Genomic DNA, 22,792 nt, shown 5'->3' with positions numbered 1-22,792 from the left:
ATTTCTTCTTGTTGCCAGATTGCTGAGGCTAGGACTTCTAGTACTATGTTGAATAGCAGTGGTGAGAGTGGACTTCCCTGTCTTGTTCCTGATCTTAGGGGAAAGGCTCCCAGTGTTTCCCCATTGAGAATGATATTTGCTGTGGGATTTTTGTAGATGGCTTTTAAGATGCTGAGGAATGTTCCCTCTATCCCTACACTCTGAAGGGTTTGATCAGGAATGGATGCTGTATTTTGTCAAATGCTTTCTCTGCATCTATTGAGAGGATCATATGGTTCTTGTTTTTTCTCTTGTTGATGTGATCTATCACGTTGATTTTTAAAGAAGGTTTTATTTATTCATGAGAGACAGAGGAGAGAGAGGGAGAAAGAGAGAGAGAGAGAGGCAGAGACACAGGCAGAGGGAGAAGCAGGCTCCATTCAGGGAGACCAACATGGGACTCTATCCTGGGTCTCCAGGATCAGATCCTGGGCCAAAGGCGGGGCTAAACCGCTGAGCCACGTGGGCTGCCCACGTTGATTTTTTTTTTTAACGAGTATTGAACCAGCCTTGCATCCTGGGGATAAATCCCACTTGGTCATGGTGAATAATCTTCTTAATGTACTGTTGGATCCTATTGGCTAGTATCTCATTGAGAATTTTTGCATCTGTGTTCATCAGGAATATTGGTCTATAATTCTCCTTTTTGGTGGGGTCTTTGTCTGGTTTTGGAATTAAAGTGATGCTGGCCTCATAAAATGAGTTTGGAAGTACTCCATCTCTTTCTATCCTTCGGAACAACTTTAGTAGAATAGGTATTATTTCTTCTTTAAACGTTTGGTAGAATTCCCCTGAGAAGCCATCTGGCCCTGGACTTTTGTGTCTTGGGAGGTTTTTGATGACTGCTTCAATTTCTTCTCTGGTTATTGGCCTGTTCAGGTTTTCTATTTCTTCCTGTTCCAGTTTTGGTAATTTGTGGTTTTCCAGAAATGCATCCATTTCTTCTAATTTGCCTAATTTATTGGTGTATAGCTGCTCATAATACGTTTTTAAAATCATTTGTATTTCTTTGGTATTGGTTGTGATCTCTCCTCTTTCATTCATGATTTTACAATTTGAGTTTTTTTCTTTTTAATAAGGCTGGCTAATGGTTTATCTAATTCATTCTTTCAAAGAATCAACTCCTGGTTTTGTTGACCTGTTCTACAGTTCTACTAGTCTCTATTTCACTGAGTTCTGCTTGAATCTTTATCTCTCTTCTTCTGTTTGGTGAGGTTTTATTTGCTGTTCTTTCTCCAGTTCCTTTAGGTGTGAGGTTAGCTTAAGTATTTGAGTTTTTCCCAATTATTTGAGGGAGGCTTGTATTGTGATGTATTTCCCTCTCAGTACTGCTTTTGCTGTATCCCAAAGATTTTCAACAGTTGTATCTTCATTTTTATTAGTTTCCATGAATCTTTTTAATTCTTCTCTAATTTACTGGTTGACCCATTCATCTTTTAGTAGGATGCTCTTTAACCTCCATGGGTTTCAGTTTCTTGCAACTTTCTTTTTGTGAAGCATTGTGGTCTGAAAATATGCAGGGGACAATTCCAATCTTTTGGTATCAGTTGAGACCTGATTTGTGACCCAATATGTGGTCTATTCTGGAGAAAGTTCCACGTGCGCTTGAGACGAATGTGTATTCAGTTGCGTTTGGATGGAAAGTTCTGTATATATCTGTGAAATCCATCTGGTCCAGTGTATAATTTAAAGCCCTTGTTTCTTTGGTGATGTTGTGCTTAGAATATCTGTCATTTGCATAAAGTGCCATGTTGAAGTCTTCTACTATTAGTGTATTATTATCTAAGTATGTCTTTACTTTGATTATAAATTGATTGATATACTTGGCAACTCCCACATTAGGGGCATAAATATTCATGATTGTTAGGTCCTCTTGTTGGATAGATCCTTTAAGTATGATATAGTGTCCCTCTTCATCTCTTACTACAGTCTTTGGGATAAACTTTAATTTATCTGATATGAGGACTGCTACCCCAGCTTTCTTTTGAGGACCATTTGAATGGTAAATTGTTCTCCAACCTTTCATTTTCAGGCTGGAATTGTCCTTAGGTCTAAAATGAGTCTCTTGTAGACAGCAAATAGGTGGGTCTTGCTTTTTTAACCAGTCTGAGACCCTGCATCTTTTGATGGGATCATTTAGCCCATTCACATTCAGAGTAACTATTGGAAGATATGAATTTAGTGTCATTGTAATATCTATTCAGTCCCTGTTTTTGTGGATTATTTCTTTGTGCTTTCTGTTTCTTTTACACAGTCCCCCTTAATATTTCTGGCAGAGCTGGTTTGGTGGTCACATATTCTTTCAGTTTCTGCCTATCTTGGAAGCTCTTTATCTCTGCTTCCATTCTGAATGAGAGCCTTGCTGGATATAGTATTCTTGGCTACATGTTCTTCTCATTTAGTATACTGAATATATACTGCCAGCCATTTCTGGCCTGCCAGGTCTCTGTGGAGAGGTCTGCTGTTAATCTAATATTTCTCCCCATATAAGTTAGGGATCTCTTGTCTCTTGCTGCTTTAAGGATTTTTCTCTTTATCTGTGGAATTTGCAAGTTTCACTATTAAATGTCGAGGTGTTGAACATTTTTTATTGATTTTGGGGGGGGGGACCTCTCTATCTCCTGGATCTGAATGCCTGTTTCCCTCCCCAAATTAGGGAGGTTCTCAGCTATGATTTGTTCAAATATGCTTTCTGGTCCTCTGTCCCTTTTGGTGTTTTCTGGAACCTCAATTACATGTAGATTCTTCCTTCTGAGGCTATCATTTATTTCCCTTAACATTTCCTCATGGTCTTTTAATTGTTTTTCTCTTTTTTCCTCAGCTTCCTTCCTTGACATCAACTTGTCTTCTATGTTGCTCACTCTTTCTTCCACCTTATTAACCCTCATCATCAGGATCTCCAGTTTGGATTGCATCTCATTTAATTGACTTTTAATTTTGGCCTGATTAGATCTAAATTCTGCAGTCATGAAGTTTCTTGAATCTTTTATGCTTTTTTCCAGAGCCACCAGTAGCTTTATAATTGTGCTTCTGAATTGGCTTTCTGACATCGAATTGTAATCCATATTCTGTAACTCTGTGGAAGAGAGTACTGTTTCTGATTCTTTCTTTTGTAGTGAATTCTTCCTTCTAGTCATTTTGCTCAGTGCAGAGTAGCCATATGAGTGGGTTGAGTCAAGAGTATCAACCACGACCTAAGTAATTTCACCCTAGATGATTCTGATGAGGTCAGAGACCAGAAAACGGAAACAAAGATCAGAACAAAATAAAACAAAAGGACCACTAAAGTGAAAAACAAATTTTAAAACAAAGTAGTAAAAAGTAAAAGGTGATATGCTATATATTGGCAAATTGAACTCCAATTAAAAAAAAAAAAAAAACAATGGCTCCAATAGCTAAGCATCCAACTCTTGGTTTTGGCTCAGGTAATGATCTTGGGGTCTTGAGATTGAGCTCCCAGAAGGTCTCTGTGCTCAGTAGGGAGTCTGCTTGAGATGCTCTCTCCCTCTTGCTCTGCCCCCCTCCCCTCCCCATACTCTAAATAAATAAATAAATAAATAAATAAATAAATAAATAAAATTTAAAATTTTTAAAAAATAAATAAAATTTAAAATAAAAATAAAAGACACAAGGGGAAAAAAAAACAATAAAGACCCCAAATAAGGAAAGGGCTCTATTGCTACAAAGATGGATTGATACATGTGCCCAAGGGTGAACAGTCTTTAGTCTTTGGATACATGGCCATTCTCCGGCTGTAGTATAGAGGTAGAATGTTGCCACTTCCCTGTGAACTTACAGGAAAATGATCTCCAAGAAGTATGTGCACGTTCAGTGAAGTATCTCACCTCACTTTTCTGCAAAGCAGTCCAAAAGACTGAGCAACATGGGGACTGAGCACCTCATCCACATCTGCCTGTGAAATAAGTTCATTTTGGGTCTGGGATGTCATTGTCCACTGTGATTATGAACCATATCAACCTACACCTGGATTGATTGAAACTCAATAAGGCAGTGTTTCCAAGCTTTGCTCCACATCATGGTCATCTGGAGTTTTTAAAAATCCTGTGGCACCATACACTGTGTGCTCTTTTGTGTCTGGCTGTTTTCACTTGAGAGTAATGCTTTCAAAGTCCATCCATCCTGTAGCAAATACAGAGCTTCATTCTTTTTATGAATACTATCCTATTGTATGGATACATCACATATCATTTATGTATTCATCCATTGATGGACATTTGAGTTACTTCCACCTTTTGGCAAGGTGGATAAGAATAAACAAATTTACAGAGACAGAATTAATTCAGAGTGATGGTTGCGAGGGTGGGGAGAAAGGGAAAATGAACTGCTTAATGAGTGTGGGGTTTCAATTTGATGTCTGGAATTATATGTGACCACTGCACACCACTGTAAATGTACTTAATGCTACTGAATCATACCTTCTTAAATGGTTACAATAAAAAAAATTAAGACATTTTTTTAATATTTATTTATTTATGATAGTCACACACACACAGAGAGAGAGAGAGAGAGAGAGAGGCAGAGACACAGGAAGAGGGAGAAGCAGGCTCCATGCACCAGGAGCCCGACGTGGGATTTGATCCCAGGTCTCCAGGATCGCACCCTGGGCCAAAGGCAGGCGCCAAACCAGGGATCCCCTAAGACATTTTTAAAAAGCCAAGAATCCCAAAGAAGGAAAAAAAAGAAAAAAGAAGAGAGAAAAGCAAAAATAAAGATAAAAAAAGAAAAAAAGAGAGAAGAAAGAAAAAAAGGGGGGATCTGAGAGATGGTGGTGGTGAAGAAGTTGTAGTGGAGGGAGAATGTAGTCTACCTGAGGGGTCCTAGAGGGTGATCCTCTTGGCTCTGAGTGTATTAAGTTCTGTATGTTAGAAGATGCTCAGTCCCAAATTTATATAAACCAGCAACACAACCAGCAAAAAGCCTCAACATAGGGATGTCTGGGTGGCTCAGCAGTTTAGTGCCGCCTTCAGCCCAAGGTGTGATCCTGGAGACCTAAGATCAAGTCCCACGTCGGGCTCTCTGCATGGAGCCTGCTTCTCCCTCTGCCTGTGTCTCTGCCTCTCCCTCTCTCTGTGTCTCTCATAAATGAATGAATGAATGAATAAATAAATAAATAAATAAAATCTTTTAAAAAGAGAGAGAGAGAGAAAGCCCCAACATTGACCACCAAAACATAAATGAGATAAAAGAGGGGGGCAGAATGGGATTGAAGAGAGAATATAATCTCACAGAATGAACCAGCATGGTATACCACTTGGTTCTGGGTGCATGCTGGTCATGTTTTAGAAGGTATTAACTTTTGCCATTGTAGAACAAAATGAGGCAGAGAAAACAAAAAGCACAAAACAAAACAAAAAAACATATCTTGTATATCTCCCAAAATTGAATTGAGTATATTGAAGGGAATCTGGAAGTGGAAAATATATCTAAGACATGTAATTGTAGAAATATGAAAGTCAAAAAGGAAGAAACTTAAAAATGAAGAGGTGGTAAAATATTGTAGTTAAGGTGGGAAAAGAGAAAAAATATTGGAAAATTTTAGACTCCTAAAAAAACTAGTTGTACTGGAAAAGGAGGGGAGCAAAGGAAGGGTACCCTCTAGTTCTATGTACCGTAAATCCCTTGACTTCCCTGGAGCTTTCCAGTGCTGCTTGGTCAACAACTTGCTCTTCCTCTGTCCTTGCAGCTGCTCTTCTAGGGGAGGGGCCCCGCTGTGCTGATTCTCAGGTGTGTGCACCTGGGGGAGCTGCCCCACCCCCCGCCGGGTGCCAGGCTCTGTGGGAGCTGTTGACGCCGGGAGGCCTCTGTTCCCTGGCAGCCCCGCCTCTCCCAGGCACAAGGTGCAACAAGGAGGAACGCCACCACTGGCGGCGGCCAGCCCTCCAGCCCTGGAGTCAGCTCCCGCAGTAACTCCCGCAGCTCCCAGTCTGCAGGGGCCTGCGCAGCTCGGGGGGGCGCCCGGGGCAAGAGCGTCCTCGCTGTCCTGGGCCCTCCCCACCTCCGCCTTGTCCCGGGGGAGTGCAGGGTCCTGGGCAGTGTCCCCCGAGCCCCGGGTTCCCGGGCCTGTGCTGCTGGAATCGCGCTCCCGGGCTGCGGCTCCCGAAGGCAGCAGGACACAGCCCCCTTCCCGGGAGCCCCCGCCTGCCCCCCGGCTTCTCCCCGAGGCCCCGCCGGGTGCTCCAGCCCTTTACCAAGATGGGCCCGGGTGTGTGGGGCGCTCTCCCCAGGCGCCCCTCCTGTTAGTGACCCCGGGACCCTGAAGGCCCCACTGCCCCTCCTGCGGTTCTGTCGGGTTTCCCTGCTGAGCACTTTTCTGTCTGGGAAGAATCCGGTGCGGAGTTTTAAAGTTCCCGCTTCGGGGATCCCTGGGTGGGTCAGTGGTTTAGCGCCTGCCTTTGGCCCAGGGGGCGATCCTGGAGTCCCCGGATTGAGTCCTGCGTCAGGCTCCTGGCATGGAGCCTGCTTTTCCCTCCTCCTGTGTCTCTGCCTCTCTCTCTCTCTATGTCTATCATAAATAATAAATAAATATATATTTTAAAAAATAAAGTTACCGCTTCTCCAGGGCTGGGCTTTCCTGTCCCGGAGGCTCTCGCCCCGTTAGCCCAGCTCCTCGCGGGGCCCCTCCCCTACTTGGTTCTTTCTTATTTTATTTTTTTCTGCCTCCTACCTTGCGAAAACCCTTCTTCTGTAGCATTCCAGCTGTTCTCTCTTTAAATCCCAGGTCGAATTCCTAGGTGTTCAGGATGATTTGAAAGTTATCTGGGTAAGTTGGTGGGGACAGGTGAGTTGAGGACCCTACTCTTCCGCCATCTTGCCCTGCTCCCCACCCTTATTATACTTTTAATGTCTGTGGGATCTACAGTAAGAATCCTTTTCTTTCCTGATACTGATAATTTATTTCCTCTCTCTCTCTCTCTCTCTCTCTCTCTCTAGTTTTCAAGTTTGCTGATCTACTCAAAGAAACACCTTTGGCTTTGTAAATTTTCTCTCCTATTTGTCTGTTTATGTAAGTGTTTCTCCTTTTCTAATTACACATACTAGATGTAAATTTCCCTCTAAGTTCTGTTCTTGCTGAATCCCAGAAATCCTGATAAAATATCTTCATATATATTTCAAAATAATTCTTACTTTCTTTCAGGATATTTTCTTTGATCCATAGGTTATTTTAAAATGTATAATTTAATGTCCATATACTTATGTGTTTGATAGATATTTTTGTTACTAATATCTAACTTAATTTCTTTGTCATCAAAAAACATTTTGTGTGATTTCAATGCTTTCAAATTTATTGCAAATTGTTTTACAGCTGATCACATGGTTATCTTGGTGAATGTTCCATGTGAATTTGAAAGGAATGTGTGTTTAGTTGTAGTCTACAAATGTCCATTAGGTCAAACTGATTCATAGTATTACCCAAATCTTCTATATACTTCCTTTATTTTTAAATTTTTATTTATTTACTTTTTCAGACAGTGAGCAAGAGAGACCATGAGCAGGGAGAGAGGCAGATGGAGAGGGAGAGGCAGACTTCCTTGCTGAGCAGGAAGCCTGATGCAGGGCTCAATCCCAGGGCCCTGGGACCATGACCTGAGCCAAAGGCAGATGCTTAGCTGACTGAGCCACCCAGGTGCCTGCATATACCCTTCCTTTAATCTAATTTTCCTATTAATTATTGAAAGAGGTGTTTTTAAATATCCATCTATGACAATGGATTTGTCTATTTTTTACCCATGTGGTTCTGTTAGTTTTTCTTTTGTGTATTTGGATCTCTGTTTTTAGGTACTGCATTAGTTTTCTACTGTTGCTCTAAACAAATTAACAAATAGTGGCTTAAAACAAACCAAACTTAAGTTCTGTAGTTTAGACATTATCATAGATCTCACTGGGTTAAAATCAAGTATTGGGAGGGCTGTATTCATTTCAGGAGTGCTAGGGAAGAATCCATCATTTCCTTGGCTTTTCCAGCTTCTAAAGGCTACCCACATTCCTTGTTTCATGGACCCGTTCTTCCATTTTCAAATCCAGCAATGATGGGTCAAGTCCTTCTCATGTCACATTACCATAACCTTCTCTTCTGTAGTTAAATCTTCCTCCCTCTTCTGTGTTACGATTACATTGGATTCATCTGGATAATTCAGGACAACTTGGATTTACTTTACTTTAGATCAGCAACCTTAGTTCCAAGTGAAACCATAATTTTAGGAATAAAATTTGAACCTTTACTTTTATTGCAGTCTTCTTGGAATGAATACTGTATTACTTCATGTAAAAGAACCTCACAACAGTGTAATTCTATTGGTCCTCCTCCTTTCCTTCTCCTTTGTGGTATGATTCCATATGGTTTTACATCTACCTATGTTATAAACCCCATGATACAATGTTGTGTTTTTGCATTAGACAGTTGGTTTTTTAGGAAGTAAAGAGGAAGAATAGTCTTTTATGTTTATCTACAAATTTACCATTTCTAATGTGTTTCATTATTTTTTGAAATCTAAGTTTCCCTTCAGATGTTACTACTATTTTTCTATATGAAGAACTTGTTTTAGAATTTCTTATAGCACAAGTCTACTGGCTTTCATTTATCAAAAACATCTTTATTTCACTTTCATTCTTAAAGAATATTTTTGCTAGATATAGAATCCGGGCTTGACTTTTTTTTTTTCCTTTAGCACTTTAAAGATGTTGTGCCATTGTCTTCTATTCTCCATTGATTCTGATGTCAAATTAGCCATAATTTGTGTCTTTGTATATAAAGGATGATTTTATCTGAATATTTTGAAGATTTTTTCCTTACCCTTTGTTCTCAGCAGTTTGACTATGCCATGCCAAGGTATTTATTCTTGTATTTATTCTTCTTAGGGTTTTCTTTCTTTTTCTTTCTTTCTTTCTATATTCTTTCTTTCTTTTTCTCAGATTGATTGATTTTTAGAGAGAAAGAGAAGCACGCATGAGCAGGAGGGCCAGAGGGAGAGAGAGAAAATCTCAAGCAGATTCTGTGCTGAGCATGAGGGCTCAATCTCAGAACCCTGGGCTCAAGCTCAGGACCCTGAGATCATGACCTGAACTGAAACCGAGAGTCAGACACTTAATTGTGCCACCCAGGAGCCCCTATCCTTCTTAGTATTTTCTTAGGTTCTTGGTTCTATAAGTTAATGTGGTTCACCAAATTTGAGAGGAGCTCTTGCTTTCTTCAAAAAATTTTTCTGCTTTATTATCTCTTTCTTGCCTTCTGGTCTCTAATTACACACATATTAGACATCTTGATATTGTCAAGGTTGCTGAAGCTTTGAACATTTTCTTCCCAATATTTTTGCTCTGTTCTTTAATTGTATCATTTCTAATGATCTATATGCAAGTTCACTAACCCTTTTTTTCTGTAGTTTCCAATTTCTTGTTAAGTGCACCCAGTGTGTTTTTTGTTTGTTTCTTTTTTCTTTAAAAATTTCATTCAGTTCTTTTATATACATATACATTGTTTTCATTTCCCTGCTGATCTTTCCCTATGTATCCACTCAATACAAACATTTTCCCCTAATTATTTGATTATATTTGCAATAGCTTGTTTAAAATTCTTGTCAGCTAATGATATTACCTAGGTCATTTCAGGGCTTCTATTTATCGCTCATTCTTTTGTCCATGGTCACACTTTCCTGTTTCTCTACATATCTAATAATTTGTAATTGTAAACCGCAAAGTAAATGGATGATATTTGATAGAAACAAAAGAATGTAGGTTTTGGATATAGCAGGAAGTTGGATGAATGACTGATCATCTCGTTCTTGTGGAGCTTCAGTTTATACTTTGTTATGGTGAATCTGTTTCGGTTGTACATTAGATTTAGGGCAAATCCTTAGTCCCAGGACAAGACTTTATTCCTGTGGCATAACTCTCAGTTTTCAATGGAAAGCACAAGGTGTTTATGAAGTCCCTCTAAATTTGTGAAATCCACTTTCCAATCTCTGTCCCTCATGTGACAGACAGCAGCTGAAATTGCTGTTCAACTTTTTCAGATTTCCAGCTGTTATTTTCTACAAGACTCCTTGGGGTCTCCCTTGAATATACACATTGCAGGGATCAGGCAAGAAATTGAAGGAAGTTTATTTGCATATTTGGTGTTTTGCCCATAGTTCCTTCTTTCTGAGAGTTCTACCTTCTGAATCCTGAGACCTCAAACTAATATACAGCCATGTATTTTGTTTGAGTTCTAGCCATATCATACTGGATAGATTCTTAAGTAACCACAGATCTCACTAGCATCATTCACTTCTTTCAAGGATTGAATAACTTTCTCTAGCTTTTGCTGCCTTTTGGTCATTCTCGTGTGTGTGTGTGTGTGTGTAATATTTTTTCATCCAGATTTATCATTGACAACTGATACAAACTACTGCACTACTTACTTTTATAATTGGGACCTCATCTCACTAACTCTTGCTGGGTTTTCTGCATGTATTGGGCAGGAGCAATCATTAAGTCATGTATCTTGGTCCTTAAAATAGAAGAGTATGAACTTTCAAATCAAAATAGTCTGACTATATATTACTTCAGACTCAGAGTTCTTGTTGTTCAAGCTCCAAGTTCAATATTCCAGCACTGAATTGATTCTTTTGGCTACCTATATATATAGATATATACTGACAAATTCTGTGTTCTTTTTTTCTGACTATGACTGTGACTCTTGATTTCTTTACATTATTAAGAAATTCACCTCAGCATTTCTCAGGGTTAGAGAAACATGGTATTTGGCTTTAATATTCACTGAATCCTCCTGGCCAGGATTTCCTGGAATTGTTCCATGACTATTCCAAGTCTTGATTGAAAAATGTAGCTGGAAGGAATAAATGGTAGATTCCAGGTGCTACTGTTTGTCCCCAAATGAGTGCTGATCCTGGAGCCAAAAGAAACACAACTCTTTGCCTGATTTGAGGGGTATTTTTAGAGCATTTGCAAACACATGACATTTATCTTGAGAAGTGGCCAATGTTTTAAAAATAGCTAATAAAAAATGTATTTATAAAAATCGAATTTCTCCATTATAAAAAAAGACTGGGCTCACTTTATTCTGTTTGTGCTTTGGAGAGTGTTTGAATATGGAAGAAAACCTTTTTCTGATCCCTCCCTGTCAGTCATTATAACTGAGCAAGCCTTACATTCTTACCCAATAATTTTCATACACTGATTTCTTTATTTCTCCTTACAAACACTTTATATTCTTCAAGCTTCAGCCTTTATGTTACATTATCCAGACAGCCTTTGATGAAAGACACTGAAGAGGATGTGATTTGCTCTAGTAGAATGTAATATTTTCAGCAAAAAATCAGTGTCTTATTATCAAAGTAGTAACAAGAGAATAGCCTTTGGAGTGTGATACATATCTGTGATAGGCTCAACTTTAAGTCCAAAATCTACCACTTTCTGTGTAACGTTTGGATTCTCTACAACTTCCTTTAAGCTATGCAAGAGATGAAATTAGTCTTAAACTCATTTTGGTTGTTGTAAGAATCAGATATGGTAACGCATAGAAGGTTTGGAACAGTTCTTGCCACGTTATTATCATCATTGTTATTTTCCCCCATGGTAAGGCTCGGTAAACAATTGCCTAAATAAACACTTGTTGAACTAAGTGCTATTGTGGTGGAATAGAAAAACACAAATTACAAAGACAAGTTAGGAGAAAAAAAATTATAATTTATGTAAAGTAATTTTAAGCTATGTGAAGTACCATGGAAAGAACAGAGCTAAGAAAGAATTAAAGGGAGGGTGTTTTAGGTAGGATCATTAGGGAAGGCCTCTCAAAGGAGATAACATGTAAATTGAATCTTTAGAGAGGAGAAGGAATTAGCCACACAAAAAATGAGATCATGAGGCAGACATGCATGTGAACTTTCTGAAAAGTGAAAGACCACTAGTGTGGGACACAATGAGTAAGGTCAGGGTGGCACTAGAAGTGATCATAAAGTAGCAGAGGCCAAACACAAAGTACCTTCCTTATAGGCCAGAGTAGAAAGTTTGGTCTTTTGTCTAAGAGCAAAAGGAAGGCACCAAGGGTTTGTAAGCATGGGAATGATAAGATCCCTAGACTTACTCCATCCATGACTCACAAAACAAACTGAAGGAGGATAAGAATTTCTGGAAACATTGTAACTTGATGTTTAGAGAAACTAAGTATAAATGCATAATAAAATATTTTCCATTATGATTGAAGTTTTTAATTGCCAAGAATTAAAAATCCTTTTGGGATAGTTAATACAGGTTTCATCTACTGCTCTTGCTTCTTTCACAACTGTCATGAATCCCAAGAGATACTATGACCCACTTAAAATGGAGGCTAGAGAAGAGAAGTAAGTGAGATAGGCAGACAGGGTTAGAGTAGTTTAGAGAGGTGGTCATAGTTGATAACTATGGGGGCCCATAATAAGAGCACATGACTGAGCTGTGTGGACCACATTAGATGAAAGATGACTTGGAAGATTCTATGGGATAGATTTCTTACAAAAAGGAAGGGCAAGATTTCAGTATAAAATTGGTAAGACATTGTGAGATGCTGACATTCCAGCACCAATACCATAAGGAAACTTTAAGAAAATGTATTTATGTATCAGATCATTACCTTTACAAATTAAGCTACTCTCAGGGTAACAGGTCTTTGCCACTATAAGCTTCTTCCAAGAACACCGGGGTTTATCTTCTCTTGAGGATGCTTCATTCTCTTCATATTCCATTTTTTTAAGTTGCTTCATATTAGTTATAATCTTGGCACTAATTAAGACCACTCCCATTACTATAATGAAGTGCTGTTATTTTCACATGATATATTGAGTAATTAAAACTATTTCCTCTCGTAGAGAAATTTATTCCTAAGGAAAAGCTTATGAGTAAGTTGTGGAATGCTCAGATTCCCATTACCTGTTCACTGATGACAGAATAATTTAAAAGTATACATAATAGCTGAGTTTTCATTGTTTTATGTTTTGTTTTTTAAACAACAAAACAAAATTATATGAGTTATTATGCATCACAAGAATAGCTTTGGAGTTAGTTTTAGCTTTTTCTCTTAGATGTCAGCTATAAAGTTTGGAACAATTCTCTTTCATTTCACAGTAGCTATAATAAAAGCAAAAATGGTGAATACCTACTGTTGCCAGGTAACTGCGTCCACTGTGCTTCCTGCTACCTTCATGAATCTGTATAGAACAGAAAAAACAAAATAAGCTGAGGCATAGATTAGGCCAATCCTTGGGCTAAGATTCCATAGCCATATTTATGGCCTATCCAGAGCTACTGGAAGGTAAACTATACAGAATGTGAAGGTAAGGATACTTTCAGCTCTTCACACAACCTTACCATCTGGAAATCAAGACCCCAATACAGCATGTTATCTATGTCTGTCTTCCCAAGCCCATGCCTGAAGGTTCCCACATCACTTTCCCCATGCATAAAACTTTTTCTCTCATTTTCTATCCTCTAAGGACCCTGAAATCTGCTAGGAAACAAACTATAACATTTCCCAAGGATGGCAACTCAATAGATTCCTTTGAATAACCTCAGGCCTCTCTTTCTGAAGAGAGCATGAGAAAACCCAATTTCATTATATAGGTATAAAGCACTTTCAAATGTGCCCCAGTGATGGGCTGCCATACCTGAATGTAGAAACCTGAGTACCACACAGAGAAATCTTTTTTTTTTAATGTTTCAAGTTTTTATTTAAATTCTAGTTAGTTAAAATATAGTATGATATTTGTTTCAGAAGAAGAATTTAAAATTCATTACTTACATATAGCATAGAGAAATCTATTTCTGAAGCAGTTAAGTAGAGAACCGAGTGTTGTCTGACATTTGCTCAGCTCAAAAGAGAAACCAGACCTGTTTCCTTTCAAAGCACACAGCAAAGCCTTGTTACTAATTCCCCAGCTTCCTGTACTCCTAGAGGTTCTACAAGAACCAAAGAGCTGGGAGGAAGCATCCAAGGCCCCATATATGCTGCAAGAGATCATAAATTGCAAGTCTTTGAATAATTCAACCACTTACTTGCCTCCTTTCTCCCTATCCACATGTTCTGAGGCCAGGGCTATCATGACTAGTATTTGAGAGTTATCACCCAGAAACAGGAAATCAAAAGGAATATCTCAGTTATTTAAGACATTCCTTTCAACCTTGAGACCATGAACGGGAACTTTTCTTCAGACAGAAACAATCTTCCATCAGTACTTCATAACCAAAGAACTCTTCCATTAGGAAGGGAGATACTATTTTGTCAATTAGGTCTTAACACACCCTATCCTAGAATAATCTTGCAGGCAGACACATGGCAAAGGGGTTGCCATGTGCTGCCCAAACAGAGGATCTGCTTTGCCATGATGTGGAAGAATACTTAATTTTTGCAAGATTGGAAGTAAGAGAGAGGATGCCAGGATTGCTGCTTAGCATCAGTGAAGTTTATAAAAGAAGATGAACAAGAAGGAGAGGAGGGAAATGGGGGTGGGGTAGGGGAAAGACAATGGGAGAGGACGAAGAGAAGGGGAGGAGGACAAGGAAGAGGAAGAAGAAATGTGGAAGACAGGAGAAGGACATAGCAGGAGGAGACAGCTTGGCTCTTGTCTATGTCTTGCCTCTTTTTCTCCTATACCATTCAGGAGTCCAGGAACAAGAATATGGGAAATGGAACATAGGGGTGATCAAGGTTTGATGGGCAAGGCTAAAATGTAAATGGAGATTGGAGGGAATATAACACATATTGAGGATTTACTTAGTACCATTTATAGCCATTTACAATGTTATTTCTTATAATTCTCAAAACTGGTTTGTTTGGTAAGGTGGATATTGTTGATTCCATTATACAGATTATTAACCTTCCTAATGGCTAGAGAAGAAGTGGCTCCAGACATCCCGAACAGCCCATTTTTATGGAGTCATGCCACCCCTCCTAGTAGCACTCCTGGGGAAGCAGGGCATGACCAAGCAAAACAATAAATCAGGGCCTCTGCTATAAGACAACCACCATAAAGCCAAGAAGACAGATCTGGGGACAATCAGCTATCAGAGTTTCTATGTGCTGTACTACTGGTACAAACCAACTGCTGTGGGGCAGCAGTCAAGGGAGCAGTTAGCTCTACCCTCTGTAGTGTTAGAAGAGAGAAAAGCATTGAGAAAAGCTTCATGTCACACATGACACTGAATCTAGCAGTGAAAGAAGGATAGGATTTTTCCATGAAGAGCAGGCAATGCAAGGTAGAGTCAAGGTGAGTGTGTTCTCAGGAGTTTATCTTGAATGGATGTCAGGAGACATCAGGTCACTAGCTGCTAGTCTGTGATGCTAAGTCTGGCCTTTACCCCTTAACAACTAGGTACAAGTCTAGCACCCAACGTAATATTGAAAAATACAGCTGGCTCTTTTCATGTATATTTGTTGGATTTATCCCATGTGTAAACAAATGAAGGGGGATCAGATCTGAGTGTCAGGAAGATCACTCTAACTGTGGTAAAGGTGAATGGTACTGGTGTGGACAAACTGGCAGGAGATGACTGTAAAATTGATGAGAGGCTTGGAAATATGAGAATGAAAAAAGACCCATTTAGTAGCACTGGTAGAGCACTCACGGGGACTTGGTGAGCGAATCTGAGTTGGGCAAGGGGCAAAAGAGAGGACCCCAAACTTTTAACTGTAGTAATGCCATTGCCCAAGATGGGCAATCCTGGAACAGACTTTTGATGCTGATGTTGGTGAATGTATTCCAATCCTCTTGAATATGCCTCAAAGAACTTTAAGTTAAATAGTCATTGATGATAACAGCTATGCATTCACAAAAAATAAGGAGGAAAAAAATCACTAATGCCCTGCTTGGCTAAAAGGCTCTGGATAGGCAATTAAGAACATTTCTAATTTGGTGTCTTAAAAGTTGAAAACTGGTTCTTCATCGTACTATAATCTGGAGATCCTTGTATGCATTAGATAGTCTGTTCTGCTATAGGTTGATAATTAAGTTCTTAAGTAATTTTCCATTATTAAAGTAGCATTATAAAAAGAATAGGAAAACTAAAATTAGGAACATTTAAAGTAAGGCTAATATTTTCTCCCCTCACATCCTACCCCACATCCCCAAAGAAAACTTATAAAATCTATAAGCAAATATAAAACATACTAGATTCTTTTTTTTTAAGATTTCATTTATTGATTAATGAGAGACACAGAGGGAGAGAGAGAGAGGCAGAGACACAGGCAGAGGGAGAAGCAGGCTCCATGCAGGGAGCCTGACGTGGGACTCCATCCCGGGTCCCCAGGATCACACCCTGGACTAAAGGCGGAGCTAAACCACTGAGCCACCTGGGCTGCCCAAAATATACTAGATTCTTATATAGGATATTATAGTTTACAAAGAAATATTTTAAAACTGAATAAAGGAAAAGACCTACCATGATCCTGCATAGGAAATTCAGTTATTCTTCCTAAACTAATTTATGGGTTTAATGAAATTCTAATTTAAAAAATCCCAGCAGATATTTTTGAAACTTTACAAAATCATTCTAATATTCATCTAGAAGGCAAAAATATTCTTTAAAATTGGAAAATGAAGGGACATTTATTTAGAACTACCATATATTAAAATATACCATAAACCCACAATTATTAAAACATTTCTAGGAATTAGAAAGGAGATCTTAGGAACTGGCAAAAAGATTAGGAATTAGTAAGGGTATCTATGTAACAAAGAAGATTTTTTAAAAAGTTATATGTAAGAATTTATTATATGGAGAAGAATTTCATATATGAAAAAATGAATCATTTCTTTAAAGATGCTATGTGATTTGTGGCTATTTGGGGAAAAAATTAAAGTCATATCCTCACCTAAGATTGTATTTTGTATAAGAAATCAAAATAGTAATATAATTTAGTTTCATCGTATTTAAAGAATATCTCAGTTACAATTGAAAATTTGGAACAAATATTATTATCTTCTTAACTTTAGTACCATATTGAAGCAGTAGAAAAGCTGTTTTAGCTAACTTTGAGGAAACACCATTATTAAATATGTATTCACATGAAAATTGCTATAAACTACATTCTTCCTTTTTTCTTCTTAGCAAAATGATGAAACCAACTTCAAACATATGGAAGCATTTCTACACTTATTCTGAGGAGGAAAAAATCTAATATATAAATAATGTCAAACAAAATATGCATTTCCAAATACTACCAAGATGACCAAACATACTCTTGTTTTTTGAGAAGTGTAAAAAACCCATCTCAAATGAGAGAAATATCCTGTTCTAAGAAATTTTTGATATATATTTTTTAAAACTAGAAAAAGAAAAAAAACCCTACAGAAATAACGCATAAAGGAAACTGATGAGACAAAACTCCAAGGATAGACATTATTATAGTCAATGAGTTTGGGGAATTCTCCCCACTTCCATGCTCCTTTCCTGAAAATTAGGGCTCTCTATAACTACCCTGTATCTTTACCATTTCTATCCTTTATTTTTATATCTATATTGGCACTCTGGAAGACAGCAAGTCCATAAAGATCATAATTTTCTTTGTTCAGATCTAACACTGATGGATTCTTCTGCTCTCTAGCTCTCCCTGTTTCTCAGAAACTGGCCCAAACCACATAAATGAATAACTTCAACACAGCTGCAGAATGCATGCTCCACAACAGTAATATTAGAGGTGGAATAACATGCACACAGACTAGTGCTGTCAGGAGTGAAATACCACTGGGAAAGTGAAATTCCATTTAGTATCTGGTATTATCCAAGGATTTTCAGCCATCCACTTCCATTCTAATCCCTAGATTTAGGTCTATGAATGCACAAGTAAAAGATGACCCAGGATGTGAATAACAAAAGGGCAAGATCCTGGTTTTCTAAGGTGGGATGTCTCCATACCTGAATTATGAAGACAGAAATCCTAGAGTATTATCCCAGAGAACAGAAGATGTATGCCCTCATGCTGACATCCAGTCATGCAAAGAAGGATAAGACAGAAAAGGGCAGGGATTGTATCAAAAGAAATTGGCCAGTGCCAGGCAGACCTTTCAGTATTGGGGGATCTTTCCCATTGGAGCCAATCTGCTGCTAAGGAAAAGAACAAAATATCCCCTTTCACTGTGAGAGTTCCTTTTCCTCCCCCAAGAGATCCCAAATCTGGGAGAATTTCTTTCCTTTGTTATCCACCTGCATATATGACGTATCTGAAATATTGTTGAGCCTTCTCTCCCAGGGCATATCACAGCTCTCTCATATAATAAGGCACATCTTTATTCATGGTCTTTGGGGTTTGATTTCTACTTCTGGACCACATAATGCAACGCTGAAAACTGGATTCTGAATTTTGCTCCCAGGAAGGAGGATAAATCCTTCACAGGCAACTGGATGTTTAAATGAGTATAAACTTAAATAAGAGAGAGGTAGTCTGATCTTTTTTTTTTTTTCCCTTCTCCACAAAGGGAACTTTGGTTGTGTAACTAGCATGGATAAGATGTGACAGCCATTCTACACAAAGCCTAGGAAAAACCCTCGAGGAAATTACTCATCTTAAGTTACAGCAAACCAGGCATCTTCCATTTGGTCCAAAGCCACTTATGTTTCCATGGCTAGTTATATATTGAACTCTATATATTAGATGTTGCATAGAACAAATGATATATTGATATATCTCTTTCTCTTTCTTTCTCTTTCCTCTCTCCTTTCCTCGCCCTCTCGCTCCCTCCCTTCCTTTTTTCTCCCCACTCCTATTTATATTTAATATTACATTGGCAGTAAGCTGATAAACAGCATGGCTGTTCATCAACTTTAAAAGCTAGTGCAGCTCTCTGTTTGGGTTTCCCTTCTAGCTTACTATTCCCTCAATTTGACAGACTGATAGAGATTTTAATGTACTGGAACTTGAAATGGATGAGACTCTTCAACCAATCTTTCTTGCCAATAAAAGTTACGTCCATGAGGTTTAATTTAAGGGAAATCTTGAGTGAAGAAAGGAAAAAATAAGTTAGCTACCATTTACAGATTGACAGGCATTTGGTAAGTGATTTACATAATGTACAACCCTGTAAGGTTTTATTTTATAGATGAAGAAACTGTGTTCAAGATCACCCAGGTAATAAATTGCAGAGCTGAGATTCATTTTGAGTCTAAAGCCCTTGTTTTAGCCATGCAGAGATAGCAAATTTGTGATGTGTGTAGTGCAGTCTCCTTTTTCTGAGCCCATAGTAGATATTGGTAATAGATCTCAATATTGTCTCATTAATCTCATAATTGAACTGTGAATCCTTCTAAAGACAGGGTACCAGGCACTATTACCTGCAATGGAGGCTATTTGCTGCTAGTGGGGAGTTAAAAGGAGGGAGCCTATAGGACCATGTTTGGAACAAAATGGAGGCAGATATGAGGTAATAATACATAAAGGACAAAATAAGTTTGCTTGATTAAATTGAAGGCAAATGGCAAAGGGGTGGGGAATGATGAGATAAGATGTTGAAACAGACCTGGAAGTCTACAGCTAGAGCTGGAAGGCACTTGTTAGGGGAATATTATTATAGACATGTCTTGACAGTCTAAAATGCTGCTAAGGAAGTCATAAAGATTTGGATTCAAACAAAGAAGGCTATAACTGATCTGATATGATTTGCCCTGGCTGTGGAGCCTGATGGAAAGGAGAAAAAAAATGCATCAAGATGTCATGACAAATTTCACATGTAAAGCTAAACTTTCCAAAAGCTCAAGCCTTCGTATTAAGCTGAATTTAGGAGAGTGAACATTGTGGAACTAAAGTAGAAAAGGATTATATTTTTCCTGGTATGCTAGACCATGTGACTTTGTTAAAAAAAAATGAAGATTCAAGAAAATAGTAGTAAGACCATAGGCCCAGGAGTCAGAAAGATACTTGATTTAAGACTTGGTTCCACAGCTTATTAGTCATGTGCCCTTGGCTACATTGTTTAATCTCTCTAAACCATTTCAAATGGAGGGAACAGCACCTATTTCTCAAAGGCCTTGTGAAGATTAACAAAATAACACACATGAGGGAACAAGGGGACTGTCTGGCATACTGTTGGCACTCAATAAATATGAGTTTGATAAAAATTTAACATCTGTGCACCTCCATTCCTTGATCTGTAAAACAAATATAATAAAATCAACTCTGCTTATATTACAGGGCAGTGGTTCTCATGCTTTGGTGTGCAAAGAATGCCTCAGAGTTGCTGTTCAAAATCCAATATCGAGGTCCCATCCCCCACATTCTGGTTTGGTAGGTCTGGGCTGGAGCCTAAGAATCATGCTGCATTTTTAAGAACTCTCCAGGCGCTTCTGATGCAGGAGGACCATGGGTCACACCTTTGACAGATTCTGATCTTAGCAATGCCTGTTCAAGTAGGCCATATCTTAGCAGTGCCTATTCGGGTAGGCCATTCTTGGAAGAGAGGGTAGGATTCTAAGTGATAGTAGAAGAAAAAAAATGAGAAAATAAATGAAAAAAAAGAAAGTGAGGAAGAATATTTCCTAAGACCATCTGTGTCAAATCTAAGTCTATGTCCCGGGACTCCAGCTTCCTTTTCCAATGTTCTTTCTAACCCCCATCTGACTTCTCTGATATTGAAGGAAGAGAAAACCATTTCATTATAATGACAATAATTGATGACCTTAGGTTTGGGGAAGAATTAGGTTGTTCCTCTAATCAGGAAAGAAGTCCTTTCCAGAAAAAAAATAAAAGAAAATAAAGCAAGTTTAGAAGTAGTAGTCACTATCACAATGCTTAGCTAGGGAGCAGACCCTTGCAGTAGCCAGTGCTTCCTTGTTAATGAGCACTGAACAGCTGCTGGGGGCCTTGCTTCTCTAGAGGCAGAGATGGTAACTCTCTTCTTATGAATTAAGAGGAATAAATTGTTCTCTCCTCCTGTAGTTTGGTCAAGTTATATAACTCTTTCACAGTTGAAATAAAACAGAACAATTACTAGGAATAACATTGTAATAATTACTCTGCACAACAAATTGTCCCCAGCTGTGCATCTTCCTACTCCAAATGAGAATGTGGTGGTTTCTACACAGGAGGTAGAGTTGTGATCATCCTTATATCCATGTTATAGTTAATCTTTCTAGTTTCTATATCCACTGGATCCTCTAAACTACTTGGAAAGCTGCATAAAGTTATGTGCAAAAAAAAGGAGAAAACTTGCCTTTTCATCTTTGAAATATAGTTATTCTTCTTAACAATTGTGGCTGATATTCCTTTAGGTGTCAACTGTGCCAGGAACTGTGCTGAGCACTTTAAATTCATTATTTCATTTAATTCTACAGTAAGTCTAAGAAACAGGTAATTAGTCCCATTTTACAGATAAAAAGCCTGAGGTTTTACAGACATTAAATAACTTCTTAAGATGACCAAGTGAGTCACTAACCTGGGTCTTAACTAGTTGCAAAGTGCATGCTCTTCACTATCCTACTATTTTTTCCCCAATCCTACTCACTACAGTTGAAAACAGGTTGTTGTTATAATGTCTTTATGGAGGAAGGAACCCATAAAGTAAAAAATACATACAGCCCATAAAAGTCATAATGGGAGCCCAGTAATAGGAACATAGAAAAGTTTCCATCCTTATCCACCCATATAGCCTTCATTACTATCTATGCTTCAAGTACAAGTAGAGTCTATAAATCAGCATTAGGCTTAGTAGGAGAATTAGACACAACTAAAGAGAAATTCTGGATATAAAAAGAAAAAATTTTCTGTTTCTGGTTTGCAGACCACTGAACATGTAACATACATCATGTGGTCTGCTGTGATGGTGGAGGCCATTATTTTCTGCCTAATTCCCTTCTGCTTTTACCTTCGTTGTCCCAAATAGAATGTTTTACACAGCTCTTTGGGCTGCCATGGGAGCTAAAGGCCCCGTCTAGCTTTCTGTTCCAACATAAGTTCAGGTTGGAATATTCTACTAACAGCTCTGTAGAATGTTAGGATAACTTTCATTTTTCACTCATTCAACACATTTGAGCACCTGCTATGCATTAGGCCTTTTGCCAGCACTGCATACATGTTGGTAAATACAACAGATAAACCTCCCACCCTCATGGAGTTTGTAATCTTTAACCAACAAATAAACATACAATAAATATGTAGTTTTAAACTGTGATGAATGCCACAAAGAGAACCAACAGAGTGTGTTGATAGAGAATTATTTAGCTCAGTTACTCAAGGAAGGTTTCTGATAGATGAGGAAAAACTACCTATGTGGCAAGCAGAGAGAATATTCTAGAAGGAAGAACATATGTGAAGGCCCCCAAGTAAAGAGAAGCTTAGCACATACCAACCCATTGAGGTGTAAGTGAAATGAAAAACAAGGGAAAAGCTGAAGAATATAAGAATGAAGAGCTAGGCAGCAGTCAGATTATTCATGGTAGAGCCTTGTAGATGTGGTAAGGAGATTGAATTTTATTCTAAGAGCAATGAAAAGTAATTAAGAGTCTTTAGCAAGAGACATGTCATGTGAATTATGTTTGCAGAAAATTTTCTGACAACTGATTGGTAAATAGATCAAAGGGGGGAAAAATAGAAGCAAGTGCACTGATAAGACTATTAACGTGGTCTAGATTCTGAATTCTCCAAGTGGTAATTATTTTGTTATTATCTGCTTCACTGCCACCCCTCCCCCAAAGCAGGGTTCACATTTCAAATTGTCCAGACATATTTGTAGAACACTAGTCTTTCAAGATGGTCTCTGAAAGTAAGATTCTGGTCAAA

The 22,792-nt window shown here is 38.4% G+C and overlaps 1 protein-coding gene across 4 annotated transcripts in view; it reads right to left on the bottom strand.

Moving 5' to 3' along the window:
• Positions 1 to 22,792, bottom strand: part of HPSE2 (heparanase 2 (inactive)) — a 627,272-nt gene that overhangs the window by 209,565 nt on the left and 394,915 nt on the right. For all 4 annotated transcript variants that reach the window (XR_013368097.1, XM_077878048.1, XM_077878047.1 and 1 more), the window contains one exon: positions 13,191 to 13,238. Coding sequence is in view for 3 of the 4 variants with exons in the window: in XM_077878048.1 (XP_077734174.1) it covers positions 13,191 to 13,238 (48 nt within the window). In the remaining variant the exon portion in view is untranslated. The remainder of the gene's footprint in view (positions 1 to 13,190; positions 13,239 to 22,792) is intronic.

The sequence above is a fragment of the Canis aureus genome, chromosome 29, assembly GCF_053574225.1.
Source record: "Canis aureus isolate CA01 chromosome 29, VMU_Caureus_v.1.0, whole genome shotgun sequence".
Classification (NCBI taxonomy): Eukaryota; Metazoa; Chordata; class Mammalia; order Carnivora; family Canidae; genus Canis; species Canis aureus.
This window is presented reverse-complemented; position numbering and strand designations above follow the sequence as displayed.